The following is a 21,136-nucleotide window of genomic DNA, read 5'->3' as shown; positions in this document are numbered from 1 at the left end:
ATGCATTTTATAAGCCCCGTTTAACAATTTCATAATGGCTGATTTTTACCAAATCTGTATTATTTTTTATATGTTTTGAGTCGTAAATACCACGTCCATTAAGCAACCATACTGACCGTATTATATAGACTTAAATAGGTGACTCGTACACGATGCACAATTTAAAAGGAATTACAAGCTTATCATAAATAGCCCTAATAGTTATTATTTGGTCGCAACAATGCAATCAGACAATTTGTGGTCTAAATATTCGCAGGCGTTGAAATTAGTATAACGGTTTTTTGTAATGCACATATTAATAGAATTTAAATTATCACGGGATAACGTTATGTTGCTTTATAAAAAATGCAAAGTGCCAAAATTCCACAATACATTCAAACCAACATAATACGAATGTGACAACAAAACTAAATTTAGAACGGCCTCATACATTCGTTTACTGGGCTTAATTTCAGAATCAGTTCTCCAACAAGGATGCTTCCATTTATTTTTCGATCGTTTATATATCAGTCAAACGCAATTTCTCTCTGAAAAACGAATATGTGTGGGCGATCTAAGCATAGTTTTCCATTTCACACATGTAACAAATTCGTTAGTTCAAATATTATTAAAACGACGGTTGGAACCACGAACTTATAACTAATGTTTTAATGAATACAATACAGAAAGCAATAGCGAAATATTTTGATAGTTATGCTAAGTGTTAGTTTGTTTTATAGACGTACAGAAAGGCGACAGAATACTGTACAATCATTTTCCCTTATACTCGAATGTTTAATACTTTTTAACGAGTAGTTTGAATTTAAAGTAAAGTTAACTTTACAACTAATTATAGTAACATTTTAGTTTAAAAATAAATAAGGTTAAATTTATAATTTATTGAATAGTATTATTTATTAAATAGGTTTTTGATTTTTATTAAATAATATGTATTTTTTCCAAATACATGTTCAATATAAAACGTCGAGTATAAGGAAAAATTTACTAATAGAACAATCGTTTATATTATTGCAAGAGATGAGTTAAATAAGCATAATACTATTATTATGTTACAACTACCCAAGTAAGTTAGTACTGTTAACAATTATTTTACCAGTTAGTTACATGAGAGAGGAGTTAATTAAAAATGTCAAAATGCACACTACAAATTACACCGATTATTTTGTTGAAACATAGTGAATCATTTAGAATGATATTTGCCAATTTTATTTATGAAATATTTATTACATCATATACAAAATAATATTTGGTACAAATATATAATGAATTATAAATTAAAACTGAAATTATATTTACTACATTGAGCGTAAGGTAATCATCAAATTATTTTATAGCTTGAAAATTTTATACAGAACTACAATATTGTACTGCAATCTATTGAAGAAATTTAACGAAAAACATTATTTTCAAACAATACAAATAATTCTTAGGGTGTAAAACATTATTATTAACTTCTAAGATCAGTGTAGAATATTAAAGAATTACTGGTCTGCTATTTATCTGGCTAAGAATACGAGTTTATTCAGTGTTTAAAACATTAGCAAATGATAGATTCATTACAATTGCTACTTTATTTTGGATGCAGAACCAATGTAGTTGTAAGATTGAAACAAAAAATGTAGCCCCGACATGAACGCAAAAAATGTAGAAAAAAATTGTCTTAAAATAGTAAAAATAAGTCTTAATTTTTCTTGACTTAAATAATTATTTTAAGTGTAGTTTTACAAAACCTGATTTAATCGAGACGGCAATTTCAATTTCTGGTTAAAAAAGTAACGGTATATTCTTAGAGGCATATTTTAAAGTTTGGTTTTCGTTATTAATTTAAAACATCTTAAAAAAATAATGGTATATCTTTAGAGGCATACTTTAAAGTTTGGTTTTCCTTATTTAATTTTAAACTTTTGTCACATGTCGTTTCGTGTCACGGGTCGAATATTTTGGGACATGAAACAATTATAGTGTGTGGTTCAACCGTCGCCGGGTGTCGCGTTACTTCCACTTCTTGGCGGAGAAGAGCACGGCGCGCTGCTTGAGGAACAGCGAGTAGCTCTGCTTCTTGAGCGCGTCCGCCGCCGCGCGCCCGCCGCGCCGCCCGCGTCCTCTACCTGATAGCGGATAACAGGTTTTATTTTTAATCGTTGCTCATGGGTCAATTGGTCATATTTTTGCAGCTACAAGGATATATCCGAGGGAGGAATTATTTTGTCAGTTTTTGAAGTTACTTGTTTTGAAATTATATTTCCCTAGAAATTGCTAAAATTATTTTTGTACCGGAATCAGTTACGTCGAAGAGATACAATCATCATGAAAATTGTTGTAGATAAGATTACGATTTTACATAACATGTACCAATAATTTTACATATATTTTAATTTGTAAGGATGTCACTTCTTGCGCGTGTACACCGTACAATTATAAACGCGCACTCTTTCTATTTTCTGGTGTAGGCTGGTTATCGGGGTGGCTCTCGGTGGTCGTGCCGCCCAGCCGCGTGACGTCACAGTATCAGCGGTACCCACCTGCCCCCCCTCCCCTGGCTCACGTCTCGCGCTTGACCTCGGAGGGCCCGGGCTCGTCGCGCGGCGGGCTCTCCTGGTGGTCGTGCAGGGTGCGCAGGTGCCGCACCAGGTTCGACTTCACGCTGAAGCCCTTGTTGCACAGGCCGCAGATGAACGGCCTCTCACCTGGTACACAACGGAATACACTTAACAGCTGATATATGGCTAAAAAACACGCGTAACGCAAGTCCACGACGCGACATCGCGACGTGCAACCATGCGAAGTCGTGGTGGTTTTAATGCGGTAAGAATCCCACATAACCCTGTGTCACTCCCACAACACCAGGTACCTTTTGAAGGTTAAACCAATGCGGTAAGAATCCCACATAACCCTGCGTCACTCCCACAACACCAGGTACCTTTTAAAGGTTTTCTCCTCGTAAACAAAAAAAATGCGGTGTCATAACTTGCGCATGTGATATAGCCGTTAGTAATATCTAAAGAAGGCTTTATGTCAAAAATATAAAATTACTTGGCAACTCAACCATATTCATAAGACACGCAGCAGTTTGCAACATGTGCAGTTTGAATTTGCATATTTTTACCACGAAAAAACGCACTATAAATTATCTCATCTTTTTAGTATTACTACAATTTTCAGTTCAGGTAGGTTCATAAATTTAAGGAGCTGACATGTATCAATAATTATTAATGAAGAATTCCACGAAGTGGAATAGCTATTTAAGGACAATGACTATAATTTATCATTTAAAGACATTATTCTAAACACTTCACTTAACTTTGCTTAGCTGCTTTTAGTTTGGTAGAATTTAAATAAGGAGGCCAAAATTATAAAGTGCACTTTCATGGCCGATTAATTTCCGAAACTAATCATAGATATATGCTACCCGGCTAGTGCTAAGACATACGTCACGCTTGCAAACAACCTTGCTAACACAACTGACATAGTCGATGTTAACAATTCAACATGTCCTTACTATATCATACTTAGTAAAATAAAATAATATTTACCTGTATGCGTACGCATATGTATGAGCATCGATGCGTGAGATGGGAATGTTTTGTTGCAGTGGGTACACGTCTTGTTCTGTACGCCCTCTGTGAAACGATTGTGACGTTTTGGTGGGGCACTCTTGTTTGCATTGGCCAATTCTAGACAACCGACACCGAACGAACATTTAGATATGGGTCCATACATATTGTAACGTGCAATGCTCTGGTCATACTGCGGGAGAATTCAAAATTTCGAGTGAAGAATTCCGAATGGGGAGGGTAGCTCGATAATCTGCGTAGATGGCGCGAAGTAAGAAACATGGAATGACATCAATGGTTCTGTCAAATTGACATTACAATATTTTTAGCGCGGCACGGCTATCAAAATCTCGCAACCCACCCCGTTCGAAATTCAAAAGTGCAGGGTACAGATAAACAAAGCATCACATGGATCTATTTTCACAGAACATAACTGAAGTGATTATCATGAGTGTAGCGGGGTCAGTGTTGTGTCACAGATAACTAAAAGATAGACACGGCTAAGCACATGAAAAACATAACCAGGTGTAAATATTATTATAAAAGAAAATGTTATTTAATTACAATATTTAGACGCCGCGTATGTCGAGAATTAGCCACGTACATAACAATCAGTATTCAGCTATGTTAGTAATATAAATAAATACTAATTATTATTTACTCTAAGTAATAATTACTACAATTAATTAAATATAAAAGTAAATTACACTAGATTGTTAAAAATAGGTTGTTGTCCAACAAGAAAATGCTGAATAGCCCACCAGATTTAGTTACATTTAAAAATGTTGACACATATGCCTGCAGTTCCATACCACCAATTTACAAAAAATGCTGCTAAAGGCAAAATTTAGTGTGAAGATTATGCTGCCACTATCGTCTAATGACTAATCATGTAATAGTGACGACTCACCAGAACTAAAGGTCATATTACCAGACATAAGATATTATAAGAGAGTTCCAGGTTCGAATCCCAACGAGGACAATATCTAAATAATTACATTTTTGTATTGGTAAAAAATTCAAAATATTGAATTGATTTTTATTTTTGTAAATAACATATCATATATTATTTACGACTGTCGTTTTGTTTCATTGATATTATTCACCTTTTCCATGTATGCAGCTAAAACGTCACAGTCTTACTTCGACAAGTTTTTTTTAATAAATTATAATAAAATGTACCTGTTTCCGTGTGCGTGTTCTGAATGTGTCGAACCCATTCAGCTGGGTTCAAGAAGTGCTTCTGACAGAGATCGCAACGCAGAAGCACCACCGAGTCGTCGTCGCTACCCTGTGGGATAAACAGATACCGTTATCCTCATCATCTATTTAGGACATAGCCCACCACGCTGGCCAAGTATATATTGGTAGAATACACATAGGTTACAGTTTTTTTTTGTAAATCTCTCAGGTATGCAGGTTTCCTCACGATGTTTTCCTTCACCGTTTAAGCAGGTGATCATCATTTTTTAATACGCACATAACATGTTGAAAAATCAGGCGTGCCTGGCATTTGAAACTCGGACCCTTAGACCAAGAGGCATAGTTTCTTAACCATTACGCAACTCTAGATAAACAAATATAATTCTGAATAATTGATAAATACATATAATAACCCTATGTTGATTATTGGAGCAAAGAAAGAAGATAGTATAAATCAAAATTGAGTATGTAGAACCCATTGTGGTTCGACTCCGGCGGCACCACCGCCACACCTATTTCTGCCTCATAACAGCAGTGTTAAGCACTGCTGTGTTCCGGTTTGAAGAGTGTGGTAAGGGAGGCATACTTTTCCGAGGCGTTCCAGCTTAGCCCTCAGCGGTAGCGTCGCATCTGTGGCCGACCTCAAGTAGTACATGGGCGGCAGTAGGCACTTCCCATCAGGTTGACTGCATGCTCGTCTGCTACTCCTATTTTTTTATTATCTATATATATATATAAAAAGCAATTGTTGTTCGTTAGTCTCGCTAAAACTCGAGAACGGCTGGACCGAATTGTCTAATTTTAGTTTAGAATAATTTGTGGAAGTCCAGGGAAGGTTTAAAAGGTGAGTAAATATAAAATATATTTCACAAACAGATTCTGAGGCGGTACAAAGTTTACCGGGTCAGCTAGTAAAGATTAAAATAAAAAAACGTACGCTGGAGCGCAGTTTCCGCTTGCGCGAGTTCTGGTCGTAGTTGGAGTGTCCCTGCACGTGGCGCACCCACGCCGCCGGCACCGTGAACACCTCCGCGCACAGCTCGCACGCCAGCGGACTGTAGATCTGTCGAACACGATATTACCTTATAGTATCATGGAAATAACCTTAGAAAACAGTATAGGTTAGTAAAGATTACTCACTCCTAACAAGAAAATATAACCAGTTTTGACAATTGAAATTGTTACTGTCATCTATTTTCGTGTTTGAATAATATTAAAAAAATGTAGTTTTTAGATCATTTACGAATGAAACGATATTTCTCCGCACTTTTTCTTCGATTTCGTGTTTTTGCTTTACTTACCTGCGCATGTCGGCATTGTTGCGTGTTACACCATGGCAGCCATTAAACGGCTGACAGAACCGTCAGCCGTTTAATGGCTGCCATGGCCAGCCGGTAAATGGCTTAAACGGCTGACAGAACTGTCATCCGTTTAAGCCATTTAATTACTTCCTTCAATTACAAAACTTACTTAAACTATATTTATTTTCATTTTTTAATTCGATTTATTGTAAAAAGGAGAATGAACATGGTGGGCCTAAATGTAACAAGTGGAGATATAGTTTAAAAAAACTGGTCATATATTTTATATAAAATTATCTATACTCAATCTGGAAGCGGACAAATATAAAAAAAAAAATGTTTTACATGGCATAATCGATTCGTTGTTGAATAATCGATTAGACATTTAAAGAAAAGAAAACCTTTGCACTACATGTAAATAAATGCAGCATACACAACGGCATCACACGCATCATAATACAATATAATTAAAATTTCATAATACAACAACAATAAACTAAACAATAATTAATAATATTATTATTGATTTCTAATCGATTTAAATCAGTATTGTATTATTATAGTCTATCATATCTACTCACACTTGACACTTCGAAACTTTTGACAGTTACCATTTGCTCTAATTCCCTTTGTGTTAGTTCCTTTGCAATTATTTTCAATTTACGCCGACTAGGGCTCTGTTTTAGGGACTCCGACCCTGGCTTTCATTGGACACCAAAGATCGTTCACACGTTTGACTTGGAATTGTTGTTGGTGACTTTATCGCCGGCTTGTTAATTAGATATAGAATTAGATGTTCAGCGTTTGGTTTGGGCTAGCTACCAAGATATTGTTCCCCTGCACAATTTCTTGATGACATTTTAATTATTATTGAAGAACAATAAAATATGTTTAAACGTGTTGTTTTATTACTCAGATATTCTATCCTTCTGCACCACTCTATTACTTCATAATACCTGACCCCAACATATGACTTACGTTAATCCATGTGACTTGACAAACATTTTTAATTGAATTCATATTGCATATAACAATAAATAATTTTTAAAACCATCTTTTGGACTTCAGGTAACATGTGATAATTCAAGATTGCAATACAACCTCAATTTTACTAAGCCTCCACTATTTCAGCTCTCAGATAGTAGAAACCTATAGAATTTCCAGTGAGGGACTACTAACTAGGAACCTTTAAATTGACACCATTTTTATCTTGGTACATTCGGGCCCAGAAATGTATGGAATTGGTTCAGTCTCCTTTGCCGAAAAACATTTTTTTCACCGTGGATTAGAACCCTCAGTTCAGCTAGTTACACACAAACCAACAAACATACATACAGGTGAAACTAATAAAAGCGTGTTAAAAATAGACGTACTTAATATGTATTTAATGGCAATCATGAACTGCAAATTTAAGCTACACTATAAAGGAATGTTAACTAGAATAAGATTACTGAATAGTATTACATATTATAATATAGTATAGTATAGTGTACCCACAGACCTGTATTGTGAGTGTACCATAAAATATGGTGTCATATAGAGTAAGCTATGTACTTGTTATAATTAGATATATGTACTAATAACCTGTAGATAACATACATAGCCAAGAAACTAGTTGTAAGAAGTTATTATAATGTAGATCTAAGAGACTACAAAGGAATAAATCATTATGTTACTGACTGCCAACGGGCTAAGACGGTTTTTATTTACGAATCTCCCAATACTTCTGACAGTGTCTATTCATTAAGTTGAGATCAAAACTACTTCGCAACAATCCGCTACAAATATGTATGCAAACCAACACGTGTTGGTGGTGATATGTATGGTGGTGTATATTTTTATTTTTTTACATCTGCGCGCATCCTTTGTGGAGAGAGGGTGGTACATACTGCATGGGATTAAAATATATATATCATCATACAAATTGTAGCGGATTGTTGCGAAGTAGTTTTAATCTTAACTTGATAGCATGGATTTCCGCAAAGTAACCCCTGATACAATCAACTAAATGTCTATTCATTCACAAACTCACCAGGCTCTCGTCCTCGCTGTCCGCGTCATCAGACGGCTCGGGCTTGACGCTCATCTCGCTGTGGAACATCTCCGCGATGGACTGGTCCGCGTCCTCGATGCTCTTAGTGTCCCACTCGGCGGGCTCGTCCTTTATGTGCACCTCCATCGTCGCGTCCGGCTCCTTCGAGCTTTGGCTTGATTTCTCTGCAAATAAACATTGATATGACAACCATGTTAGAAGTTTTTATGCAATTAAGCAGGTCACGTGGACATTTGTTATCAATCATCAATCCCAGATAAGATTACAATCCTACCATAGATCGGCCACAGGTGCGTTGATACCCTTGAGGACTAAGTCTTCTAAGGAATAAATTCTGGAACGTCTCGGATAAGTATGTAGTGTTTAGAGAGCCGTAATTAAAGTTGAAACACAACACATCATCTCTTAGTTATAGAGCGCGCCAAACGTCTAATCCGCTCTGCAGTTGCTACGCGCAGGTGTACGTACAGTCAGGCATATATTTCCTTGTAACATTTTTAATATTTTATCGCGTGAAAGGTTAAGTTGTGACACTGTTCACTATTAGGGCAATATTTCAAAACGGCAGTCAAAGCTAATGCATAAGTAACATTTTTTTATAAAAAAATTTGACTTATGCATTTCTCGACCTCAGAGTGACGTTCTGTAACATATAACTTTGTCATCTAAATATTCCTTATTACAAAAAGCTTTTCATAGAGGGAGCCGCCGATTACATAAACAGAATTAGCGCAACATTTATATACATATATGCAAAAAATACTGTCAGAGTAAAAAAAAAATAAGAAAGGAAAAACGAAGGAACATTATTTATTTTTGACAAAACATGAGTTATAAAATAGTTATTATATATTATTTAATGGTACTAACACATTCTACACTAGCCGTAGCTCGCGGCTTCGCCCACGTGGTTCACACAAAAAACCAAAACCACGCGGGCGAAGCCCGAATTATTAGAAAGTTAGTTTGAAATGTATGTTGTCTTATATATGTGTAAAGCGAGTAACTAGGTAACTAGTTATTTTTAAGTTATTAGATATTTTTAAGTTATTTAAGTTATTAAATATTTTTTAAGTTATTAAATATTTTAAAAATTACAACGGTTATACACCTGCATAAAAATTCCAAGTGGATGTGCTAGAACAAGGCTCGACTTCACTGTCGTCTTCACTCGATTCTGTCTCCTCCTCAGTTTCGGATTCCGACTCATTTTCACTGACTCTAATGATAATTTCATCGGTTAGTGCATCTATTACGTGATCACTTGTTCTGTATTCGTCTTCAATACTTTCCACTTTTGCGCATAGTTCCATCCACTCAGGTTCACCCATCATGTCACATTTTTCTCTTATCAGATCCATAACTTTGTTTATATTCCAATTTATATTTTTGTTCGCAACATATCCTTTTATTGCTAACCAAGCCATTTCTATAGGATTCAGATCCGAATGATAGGGTGGAAGCCGTAAAACTGTATGACCGTACTCTTCGAGCATATGGTCCATATTAAACTTAATATTTTTCTCCTTATTTAACAGAATCAGTTTATACAGTTGGGGTTTTAGCATCTCGGGACTAAAACTTATTCCTTTCTCACGAAGCCATGCCTGCATATCAGATTTAAGACCGTTTGAGGCGGGACAGTGATCTTCTTTTTTATTATGATAGGATGCATTATCAACAACCACAACTGACCTGGGAGGAAGATTGGGAATCAACTGCGTTTTAAGCCATTTTTCATAGTTTTGAAAATTCATCTTGTCTTGGTAATCCCCACTCTTTGTCCCGGCTTTAAACAAAAGCAGAGCATTTGGTACAAAACCAGCTCTGGAGCCGGCATGTACAATTATCACACGTTGCCCTTTTGATTTTTTCTTTTTTATTCCTTCCTTCGGACCTAGTTGTGGCGACTCGACGTACGACTCATCAGTGTAAATGATTGGTCTTCCCTCCCCGCGATAACGTGCAATTTGCAGCAGAAACTCTATTCGTTTCAAGCGTATATTGCTTTGTTCAATAACAATTTTCCTGTTATCTGCTGTTTTTTTCCATTGGAACCCCAAGCGTTTTAAAATTCTGCGTAAACTAGTTGGAGAACCTTGAAAGTTGAACTCATCTTGTAACTTTCTTAAAAGGCTTCCAACTGTTGGCAATTTTTTTTCCGTATTATGAAAATTGTGAACACATCTTTTAATTGCGCTTTCGTCAAAACTATTAATATTGGTATTTTTTTTCCCTGACCTCTTCTTGCCAGGTGTTCGAAATACTACAAGAAGTTCCGCGTTATTGGCTTCTGCATTAATTCTGCGTACTGTTCGCGTTGAAACTCCAGTAGCTGCTGCAACTCTTTTTTGTACGTGATTAATGTTTATTTTTATCCCTCCGTCCGCTTCTGTCTGCATAAATCTTGAAACATTATAGATCATTTTTCTTGTTTGCCGATGTAAAACCGCATTGCGTTTAGGCATTTTAACTTCTCGATAACAATTAAAACGAAACAAATAAAATATAGGAATTACAAAAACAAAACAACGTAATGTGGGCGACTGTACTTTGCTACGAAAACAAGCACGTGTAAAATCCGGAGAAACGCTGAACGCACACTAGCTCGCAATCATAGCGAGCGGCGGAACTGTGCCGGCGGGACCCCCCGCCACCCGCCGCCCTCGTCCCTCAGATACCTTTTATTTGCTTCTGCGACGCGAATCACGCATTGTTCGAAGCGGGCTAGAAGTTTGGCACGATTTATACACATGGAGTCCAACCATAAAATATTCTACGACCTTGAAATGGTAGAATCAGTATCGTTCAACGGGGGATTTATAATATGAGGCGATCATTTTAGTCCTAAGGAGTAGCAGCGCATCTCAGATGAAAACTTTTTTATATTATGTTCTTAATATGATTATCGTTTTTGGTCAGACTGTCAAAAGCACACGAGATCAATAGGACAAGATATTATGTACAGCTTGTATTATTTTTACACGCTTAATATTAGCTTCACTTGTATGTTTGTTAGTGAGTAACTCCGTTTTTCAGTAGAAAGAGATCAACATACATCCTTATAATTATGACGTTTTGTGGATGCTTAATGTGAACAGCAGTATAAATTAAACAATAAATAATAATTAATTAATCTAAAGAACTCGCTTTTATAAGAAATAACTAAAAATAAAAAAATAAATATAGTTTAAAAAAAACTAAAGTACCTACACGCTTTTATAGAGATCAAACTAAAAAATATAAAATAAACTTAATTTTTTTTAATAATAAATTTTTAATAATATTTCTTTATTTCAGAAATTCAGACCCTTTTATTACAGTCCATAGATTTGGTTAGTACATATTTTCTTAAATCTATGTTAGTTAATCTCTCAGGTATGCAGGTTTCCTCACGATGTTTTCCTTTACCGTTTAAGCAAGTGATAATTATGATAATACCTGAGAGATTTATAAAAAAAAATCTTAAAGGTATGTGAAGCCTACCAATACGCACTAGGCCAGCGCGGTGGACTATGGCCTAATCCTTCTCATTCCGAGAGGAGACCCGTGCCCAGCAGTGGGACAGTAATGGGTTGATGATGATGATGATGTTAGTTAATGAAAAATTGTATTAACCACAAAAAAAGATATATTTAATTGTAAAAAAAGGGCTCATAACTCCCATAAGTGTCTATGTGACGAATGAGCGTTATGATCGTATTATATGCAATTGCATATTTTAGTACTTTTTCATTGATAGCGCATACATCAGTAGTTATATGTATTCGACGTATTGTTTTTATGGCAAATTTCGATCTTTGGGAGGTAAACATTGGATAGATTTGGATAGTAATGCGTACACAACGCGCTCTTAAATTATTCAAGTTATATCATTAATATAACTTTTTTCACGATTTATTTGTACAGTTTAGGAAGCGTAAAACACAAAATAGATTCAGAAGTGAACCGAAGAAAGACTGGCTGTATGATTAAAGCATGTGAGGTTAAAACAAAAAGTTATAATAAAATAAGTTCAGTATTCTTAAATAAAATTATTTATTAATAGTTAACTAGTAATTATCACGACAAAGAAAAATTATATACCCTCAAAATTAAAACTGTCCTGGGTAGAGTTTGTCATATCCGTAAGAGCAGGTGATCCTGGCGAGGTGACACGAGTATGCGTCAACTCAGCTGGAACCGGTACATGAAATTCCTGTTTGCGCGAAAAATATCTATAGTAATCGACAGCGTAGTTCGTGTCCCGCCGTTTCTTCCGTATCCTTTGTATTGTAGCTAGAATGTCGGCCTGAAGTTCTAGAGTCTCGTCTTCATTAAATGTACTTATTGAAGGTAGAATACCTTTGAAAAATGACATATGTGGGGATTCATTTTTAATATCGCGTCGTAGCTGTATATCAAGGAACTTTGACTTGTCAATCTTTAATCTCTTACTAGTAGAAGGTATTGACATTGGATGTGTAAGTGGCGCAGAAGGAATGGGTTTATTGTCTTGTTCTGGAGTATTAAAAGACTCGGGCATACTCTCAGGCTCGCTAAGTTTCGCTAAAAATTTCAGTTGTGGTTTATAAATATAAGGCTTAACTGACTTTGAACCAAATCTCCTTCCTTCTTTTTCCTTTCTTTCTGCTCTATTAAATCCATCTTTTATGTTAGTCCATTTAGTGGTTACTAATTTACCTGTAAACGGATAAAAGTATTTTCAAAAATGTTTTGGCGACATTTAGGGACAGTTGACAGTTAACATTTATGAATCATTAAATGACCAAATAATGGCTTACTTGTTTTAATTACAAGTAATATATTTCAATTATTTTTCTTTCAAATAGTTGAATCGACTTCGAATACCTTTTTATCTACGCCAGTATTGGATCTTATAGGAAAGAATGTAATCCTAAAATTTTTAATTATGTTAAATATTAAAACAAGAACAAAAATGTTATCTTTGAAAATTGACGATATTTGTTATTATTTACTATGTTACAGAATGATTCATTGTCATTTTAGTCGCAATAAATATTGAATAAAACATTTGTTACTGCTGTGTTATTTATAAAACATAAAAATATCCGGTTTTCCACCTGTCGTGTCGGTGCTGTGCCGGTGTCGTGTCGTCAAAATGAAGAAGCACCTATTGACGGGACAACGCAAGATTTTCCTTTCTTCACAAATCGGTTATGTTTTATTTCAGAATTCAGCGGCACAGGTATAATCTTAATAACAACATTAATACTGATAAATAAATATGTACTTACAGAAATTAAATTTTTCTTGTTCATTTAAATCCACAAAATCAGGTTTAATAATAGAGCAAATTTCTCGCCAGGCTTCCAGTTTCCCAATTTTATTCTTATACTGTTCGCATGTCTTGTCCCACAATATACTTCTGTTTTCCACGAGCGAGATTAAAATTTCTGGATTTATGTCGTCCTCCATTTTTTCTGGCGAATTTCGATAGTGCTCTGCGTACACGCTACTACACAACTGTAGGAAAATGAAATGGTGCCTGGTGGCGCGATGGAATCGGTTAACGCGGGTGGGTGGGGTACGGTACGAGTTGCCGCATCGACCCGATGCGAATGGCGTGATAGTAATAAAGGCGAAAACGCAAAAGCACGTTACGGCGCCGTAAAGTTCTACGGTTCGCCGGCGCTCGTGATTTCTCCGACGCTGTGGAATTCGCCAGCGCGGCGCCTTAGACTTCCACGGCATGTGGACGTGACGTAATTATTTATGAAGCGCAACGTGGATTAAAAAAAGTATATTATCAATACGACACGCATGTATGTAATCTTATTGAAAGTGCAATATATTTACATACTGAAAAATAATCAATCCATTATAAACAATGAATATACAATTTTTATCGGTGTATTACTGGATATGTAATTATGTACAGTCACGAGCATAAATATATGACTATGGGCAAATTAGGAAAAATATTTGACCCAAGAACGAGTTCAATAATATCTGCCTGCAAGAACGCAGCAAAAATATCTGACATTAATAGGCAGCAAAAATATGTGATGATGACGTTGATCAAATAATTGTGACCACCTTACGAAGCAAAACTATATGACAATATTAATCTATTCACTTTTGTTATTCCGGCTCAAAATACAACTCGAACGTCAAGCCGCGTTCTTTTTCTTTTTTATGCTAAGTCATTGAATCATATCAGCCAGTGACTTTATGAAAAAGAACTTATTATTATAAAAATAACACATCATGAAAATACTATAGTAAAAATTGAATAGGTTTCTAATAATAAACTTACAAACAATTCCGAAACGTTACACAACAGCGTTGGATAAAAAGATCTACTACCCACTTTTTAACGATAAAAATATATCAAAGCGATATCAAAAACGTAGAACCTATTTCTGCCATAATATTGCTAATTGTAGAACTTGGTATTGCTAATATAAATAATTAAAGTTACATGTATCAATTAACTGTTGCGGTAACTTCTTTTTTATATTTTTGTCTTAGCAGAATATTCGTGACCATTTTAGTTTAATATTATATAATCTATAGAATATTGTAAAAGTCGTTAGGACATATTATTTTTGTTGTATACAGGGTGAAATTGAAGCTTTCCCTATAATTTGTCATTTAATCCCAGAATTTAATCCGTATAAGGAACACTATCCGATAGTGGAATAATATAAGGTGTATATGTTTTTTTTTTCAAAATGAACTCGTTCGATTCCTGTATAGGGATATTTTAAATAATTCACCAAGTACGAGTCAAACTCGCACATGGAGGCTTCCGTACCACCAGATGTATACTATTTTATAAAAAAATTGTTGTGTATGTTCAAGGGGACTTGAGAATGGTTTAGATTCACAATTTAGTCCATGGGAAAAGGTTTTTTTTCATTAATTTTTAATTCGTAAGTAGTTATAGAATCGGAAACTATGCATTTGATCAAGTGATGATCTTTAGCAAAGTTGTTATCCAAGAGCCCACAAGGGTTTGGGGAGTTGGTAAGACCTATTTTCGACAGATGGCACCACTGTCATTCCAATGCAGGTACAAATTTTCCGTTTTATGTATGTCATATTATTTCTTTAAAATGCGGGCGAAGCCGCGGGCACCACTAGTAGTCATATATTTATGCTCGTGACTGTACATAATTATATCAACTCATATTTTTTATTTAAAAACACGTAGGGATTTTATGTATAATATGTATATGCATAATATTTGTATGCACATTAAAAAAATAAATTATTATTACTAAAATATATAAATTTCGGAAAAGTTACAAAAAAATTAAGATATACAATACATTTATTGGCCATAGTTAACTGTTCTTAAACGTAAATGATGCCCTGTTTTGGAGCGAAACATGCCACGTTTTGTGAAGAAAAATAGTATTTTTTACAATACGCACAATATTTATTTTAGCGAATGACAACCCTAATGCAAGCAGATCTTGGATGTCGTACGGATCTCCTCGCTGCCCATTATTTATTGCAACAAGAAGTTTAGAACGCGCTGACCAAGTGCGGATACTGGACTTCAGACACCTTGAGACTATTTTTAGGGTTCCGTACCCAAAGAGTAAAAACGGAACACTATTACTAAGCCTGCGCTGTCCGTCTTTCACGGGACTCTATCTTTTGAACAACTTGTAATAGATAGACACGTTATTTTTTACAGAGGATGTATTATGGTGACCGCTATAACTAAAAATACTAAAAATAAAAAAAACTTAAAAATAAGTGGAGGTCACCATACAAGAATATTTTCGCCATAGATACGATTTCCTACCTAGGTAGGAAAATAATTTTTCAGAATTCATTAATTTCTATGGCTGCTATGATAATAAATATTTAAAAAATGAAAATTCGCTATTACGGAACCCTCAGCGTGCGAGTTCGAGTCACGCTTGGCCAATTATTTAAGAACACTGATTTGTAGGTTTCCTTGCGATGTTTTCCATCACCGTTTAAGCAAGTGATAACTAATTAATTCCTTTCACGCTCATAACCTTGAATAATCAGGTGCATTTCCACCAGAAATGTGCGAATAGAATTGCTTATTTTTCATTGCTAACTTATGTTGGCTTTGGTACCTGAACCAAGTTTTAAATAGTGGGATGCGAGCTTCGGCGACATGTACATCTATAAGTATACTTATAAGTATTTTCATAGCACATTACAGTCGCTCACTAAGCTTAGCTTTGGGAGCTAAGTTATGTTTACTATATAGGGATGATAGTTAAAAATGGAGCTTCGAAAGAGAGCTAAAGAAACTTAGTAAGGTCAGTTAGGGTAAGACCGGCATACTTTATTAAAATCTAATTCATTGCCATTTTTTTCATTTCTATAATAATTACTTATCTAAAAGTAATTATAATAATATGTTATCAAAGATTTAATTGACTAGTTATTTATTTTCATTACACATTTAATTCGCTTAATTTAGCTTCGACATCGTATACCGCTTAGCTACTTCGCACATTTTTGGTAAGAAGGCAACCTTATATACCTACCTTTTATATAGTTCACGCTAGCAATGCCCTACCTACACGATGGTCTTAGGGAATACGGGGAGCTTTAGGCACACAATTCGGCACAAGAGCTTGGTTCACATTGTAAGTTAGTAATAAAAAAAACTACCAAACTATGATGTAGTCATTTAGGATGTAAAAACAAAAGGATGACCCGCGTGGCAGAGCGTCATACCGGTTTGACGCGCAGAGAGTTATTGTGGGCTATTGTGGGGCTGTGAGGGTTCATTGATTATAAAAAAAATATAATTTGATCGATTCGAACTTCAAACAAATTTGAAATTCTAAAGAACATATCAGAAATAACTTTTATGTTATTTAAATAATCTAATAATCATTTAAAATCTTCCGGCGCATACCGCGTAATATTTATTATCGCGAAAATGAGGGAATCCTCATTACTTAAAAAATGCGAATATCTGCTAGAACACGAGATTGCAAACCTATGTCTTATAAAGGGTTTAAATACATCTGACACAGGTTGGCCACATTCAACAATTTACCAATTGGAGAAGCATGGCCGAGTGTACTCCAGCAGTACATTATAAAAGGGTTTATGCCAAGGAGAAATTTGTTTGGCAGCTTTCCTCTCATACCACATTTTATCCAAGAACTAAATTAAAATATAACGCAAAGTGAAAATTTTTATATTATAGAAGAAGTAAAATATAAACTTACTTGAGGTACTAGTAGCAGTTTCCGTTTCCTCGGCATTATCATCAGGATCTACGGGTTCAGTCTTTTGCCTCTTGCCGTATTTCCTTTCTACCCCAGTCTTCCTTAATATACGCGGAGGAGGAGTTTCATCAGAATCCTCTGCCAGAGATGTTGAAGAAGCCACAGTAATATTGGATGTTGAGGTCGCCGTTGCTACATGTGAAGAGTCTGCGTTTGGTGAGGGAGCCACTAGGATGGTCTGACCTTTGGGACCCACTGGCCGTATATTTGCTGCTTGGGTAGTCCCGTCCATTGTTTTAATAAACACCAATTTTGGAGGATTGAGGAACATTGACCTGTGAACAATTATGAATTATATTATTACTAGCTGACCTGGCAAACTTTGTACCACCTCAAAATCTATTTATCAAATATATTTCATAAAAAAAATATAGCCTATGCTACTCGTAGATAATGTAGCTTTCGAATAGTGAAAGAATTTTTAAAATTGGTCCAGTAGTTTTTGAGCCTATTCATTACATCCAAACAAACAAACAAAGTTTTCCTCTTTATAATATTATAGTGTAGATGTAGATTAGATTTCTTAAAATAGTTTTGGTTTATTTATTTGCAATGTTATGCAAATACACAGAACACACTCTCTTAAAAAGGTACAACAGACTTCTTAAATTTACCTCCATCAACTCATATCTGCCCCACTGCTGGGCCCACGGTTGCGATCAATATGAATGTGTAAATTAGACCTTATTTGTTTGTATACATCATTGTAAAGGCCAATGTGTGTATAGAAAAAAATGTTTGTATTGACAAATGTGATATGGGTGCCAAGTACTTGTACAGGTACAGTAGATACATGAAAAATCTTGGTGTGGAGCTTTGAGTGCAAAAAGCACTTATTATCAATAGATTTACAGATATGTAAAAACTACTGTAAATGTAATTAATATATGTATTTGGTTCCATGACATATTGCTATGTGTCTATCCAGTCTATCTAAACACAAAATTAAAATTTACAATAACATCCGTACCTTGTAACTCCAGTGGATGTTTGCACAGTTGGATTAAATGTTTTAAGCAGTTTGTCATCTTTCTTAACAGCTATCTTTGTCAACTCTTCTGGCTTCTTCCCCTGCTTGTTGACGCTAGCAGCCTGGGTGGTCTTCTCAGCAGGTGTGGAATCACCGCCGAGCTCATCCGACTGCCTCCATAGTCCTCGGATTTTGAGAATCTCTCCTGCTTTAAGTACTATGTCCAAGATTTCATTTGACACTGTTGTTTCACCTATAAAAAATGGATCCCGTCAAGAGAATGTATAGAATATTTGACGGTAGAACAAAGTGACATGTGATCTATCTGTGTCTAATTAATCTCCAATGAACATAGTTCATTGGGATCGGGACGTTATTATAAAATTGTTATGAATTAAAAAAAATAAACAGTATCCGACAACAAATAAAGTGGAAAGAAAAGTTATTTATTTCATTTTAAGAATATTAATATCTTTGACATTAAGTGATTATCACTTTGAAAGCTATATTGCTGTGTAAAAAAAAATACTAATGCACAGCTTATACAATGTTGATACATATAAACATGGGCTTACTAAGCATACATTTAAATACTCCATAAAATATGACTAAATAAGACACATTATAATCAAGTATGTATTTTAAAAAATACAAATTCATTAACATAAAAGTAAAGCAAGAAAATGAATCAATGAATAAATACAAAATGTTAATAACGACATCTGTTACAATGTTATGGTGGAATAGTTTCAAATAGGATTACTTATGTTTGTTGACAACAAAATATATACACAGAGAGTTAACACTCACCTTTATACATATACTCCACGAGTATCTTCAGAGCTTTAGTGGATATCTCAGACGGCAGCACGACGTAGATCATGCCGCCCATCCGTGTGATGGAGCGCTGCCCGTCGAACAGGGCGCTCAGGTAAATACTGCACGAGCTCAGTATGAACTTGTGCGCGGGGATCTGGGACCCGTCCAGCGTGCACAGCACCACGTCCGTGAACCGCTCCGAGCGGAGCAAAGCCGCCACGGAACCGTTCAGGTGCGAGCTGTGCGAGTGCCATTTCAACTGATATGTGTCCGTCGAAGTCATATTGCTACACTCTCACTCCATCGGCACCCAGCTACACAAATACACAACAATTACACGATGTTTACATCACGAAATAACCTCGATTTTGTTTGTTTAAAACAAGCCGTTCCATTTTATATTTGACAGGTGACACTGATCGTAGATCTGATAATAAAAAATAGTTTACATAGAATAAGTTTTCAAAAATTTAAGGATACTATTTTTATTATTTTAAATCATTAATATAAATATGATTTATTATCAAAATTATAAGTAAAGATAAGTATTTTAAGTAATATCCAATTAATAAAATATCAAATCGTGAAAGAAGTGAGTTTGAGTACAATGGTAGAATACCGGCGTCCAAAAAGCCGCGTGCGGCTCTGGCGGCCCTCGAGAAAATGACTCCAAAATTTAATTCTCCAACGATAACTATAAATTATTTAGCTATTTTATACTAAAGGATTTTCTTGAAAAAATACTTTCATTTGAAACATAATATAAAATCTATATTTTTGTCATAGAAAAATTAATAAATTGGGTACCTATTACAAAGCCTGGTAAATACAAATTACCTTACAAAACCGGCAATGGATGTGATCGATCGATGACAAACTTAGCAAAATCCATATTACGCGTTAAAAACTACAATAAATATCCCGAATCGTCGCCCAAATCGGCGTCGGACCACGCTATATCGTGCGCGCACCCACCGCGTGCGACCCTCGGATCTGGTGTGCGGCGGCTGCGGCTCCTAAAATCGATGGCAGTCGTATTGATTTAACGCGAAAAGCGGGGTTGCGCGTTTATCTCATCGATCCATGGGTGGCGTGTCGGTGTCGGCCACGCGGCGTCGGTGCGGCGCACGCCTGCGCACGCCGCGGCACGCCGAGGGGCGCCGCCGCCGACTCCCGCCTGCCGCCTGCCGCAATGCCCTGCGCCACCCTGTTCACGCGCAAATTGCTTTTATTCCACACCTATATCTATATCGTTCGCTACCCTACAGTCCTACACCCTTGCATGCACTCTAAATCAGAGCCGACATCACAAAGCAGAATAAAACCATGACTTTCGATCGAGTCTACGAATGATATACGATGCACTTTTTTGAATTTAAGATAAAACATACCTAAGTTAAGAAACGTAAATAGGAATGTAATTATAAGGTTTACGTTAAATTACTTAATTATAATAAAACTTTACTAAATCATCTAACAGAATCTTAAAATCGTGCGCACGGACCTGTATCCAACTAGAAAAACATTTATGCCATAAGTAATTTGGGACTGAATTTGTTTAATTATTGTTTAGCTATTATAGATGTGTAGATATATAACTTCGCAGTTTATTATTATTATGAACCGATTACTATTCCACAGCGAGGATTTGGTCTTAACTTATATTAAGACCCAGTCCCCGCTGTCCCCCTTATGGGTTAGCCATATTTAAGTACAACTTATCCACGATGATGTCATTAACCATGTGTGGATTGAAAACTGTACTCTCAAGTTTACTCAAGCAGCAATAAACCAAACCAAATTAAAATATTTACCTATCTAGATATATAAAACCAAAATCAGAGGTATATTTTGTTTGAACTCACACCCAAAGCAAGAAAGTTTTGAAATAGTGCTATCAAACCACTGGTCACTGGCATTACTACTTATAAAAGTATAATTACAAATTCCTCTTAGTATATGAATGCGGTATA

At 35.5% G+C, this 21,136-nt stretch overlaps 1 protein-coding gene across 5 annotated transcripts; it reads right to left on the bottom strand.

Moving 5' to 3' along the window:
- Positions 1–1,180: 1,180 nt before the first annotated feature.
- Positions 1,181–20,249, bottom strand: LOC140750974 (uncharacterized). Of its 5 annotated transcripts, XM_073084749.1 has the most exons (10): positions 20,001–20,249; positions 19,155–19,477; positions 18,345–18,597; positions 17,315–17,649; positions 8,091–8,275; positions 5,695–5,820; positions 4,737–4,845; positions 3,534–3,674; positions 2,523–2,687; positions 1,181–2,108 (listed from the first exon to the last, which is right to left on the bottom strand). In XM_073084749.1, the coding sequence occupies exons 2-9, from the start codon at positions 19,444–19,446 to the stop codon at positions 2,542–2,544; spliced, it is 1,587 nt and encodes a 528-aa protein (XP_072940850.1). In that variant the 5' UTR covers positions 19,447–19,477; positions 20,001–20,249; the 3' UTR covers positions 1,181–2,108; positions 2,523–2,541. The 5 variants fall into 5 exon arrangements, with proteins under 5 accessions (XP_072940850.1, XP_072940849.1, XP_072940848.1 ...); XM_073084748.1 differs by lacking the exon at positions 20,001–20,249 and having other exon boundaries at positions 19,155–19,589; XM_073084747.1 differs by lacking the exons at positions 17,315–17,649; positions 18,345–18,597; positions 19,155–19,477; positions 20,001–20,249 and adding exons at positions 12,198–12,794; positions 13,370–13,622.
- Positions 20,250–21,136: the final 887 nt, after the last annotated feature.

This window comes from Epargyreus clarus, unplaced genomic scaffold, assembly GCF_041222505.1.
Source record: "Epargyreus clarus isolate Ecla_fem2 unplaced genomic scaffold, WU_Ecla_fem_2.2 ptg000021l, whole genome shotgun sequence".
Lineage (NCBI taxonomy): Eukaryota > Metazoa > Arthropoda > Insecta > Lepidoptera > Hesperiidae > Epargyreus > Epargyreus clarus.
Note: the sequence above shows the minus strand (reverse complement) of the source record. Positions and strands in the feature narration are given on the sequence as shown.

Coding starts and splice junctions, on each gene's coding strand:
- LOC140750974 (XM_073084745.1), bottom strand. CDS start 10,579: ATGCCTAAACGCAATGCGGTTTTACATCGGCAAACAAGAAAAATGATC. Junction 5,821..8,090: donor ACAGCGAGGACGAGAGCCTG/GTGAGTTTGTGA, acceptor CGTGTTCGACAG/ATCTACAGTCCGCTGGCGTG. Junction 2,688..3,533: donor ACATATGCGTACGCATACAG/GTAAATATTATT, acceptor GTTGTGTACCAG/GTGAGAGGCCGTTCATCTGC.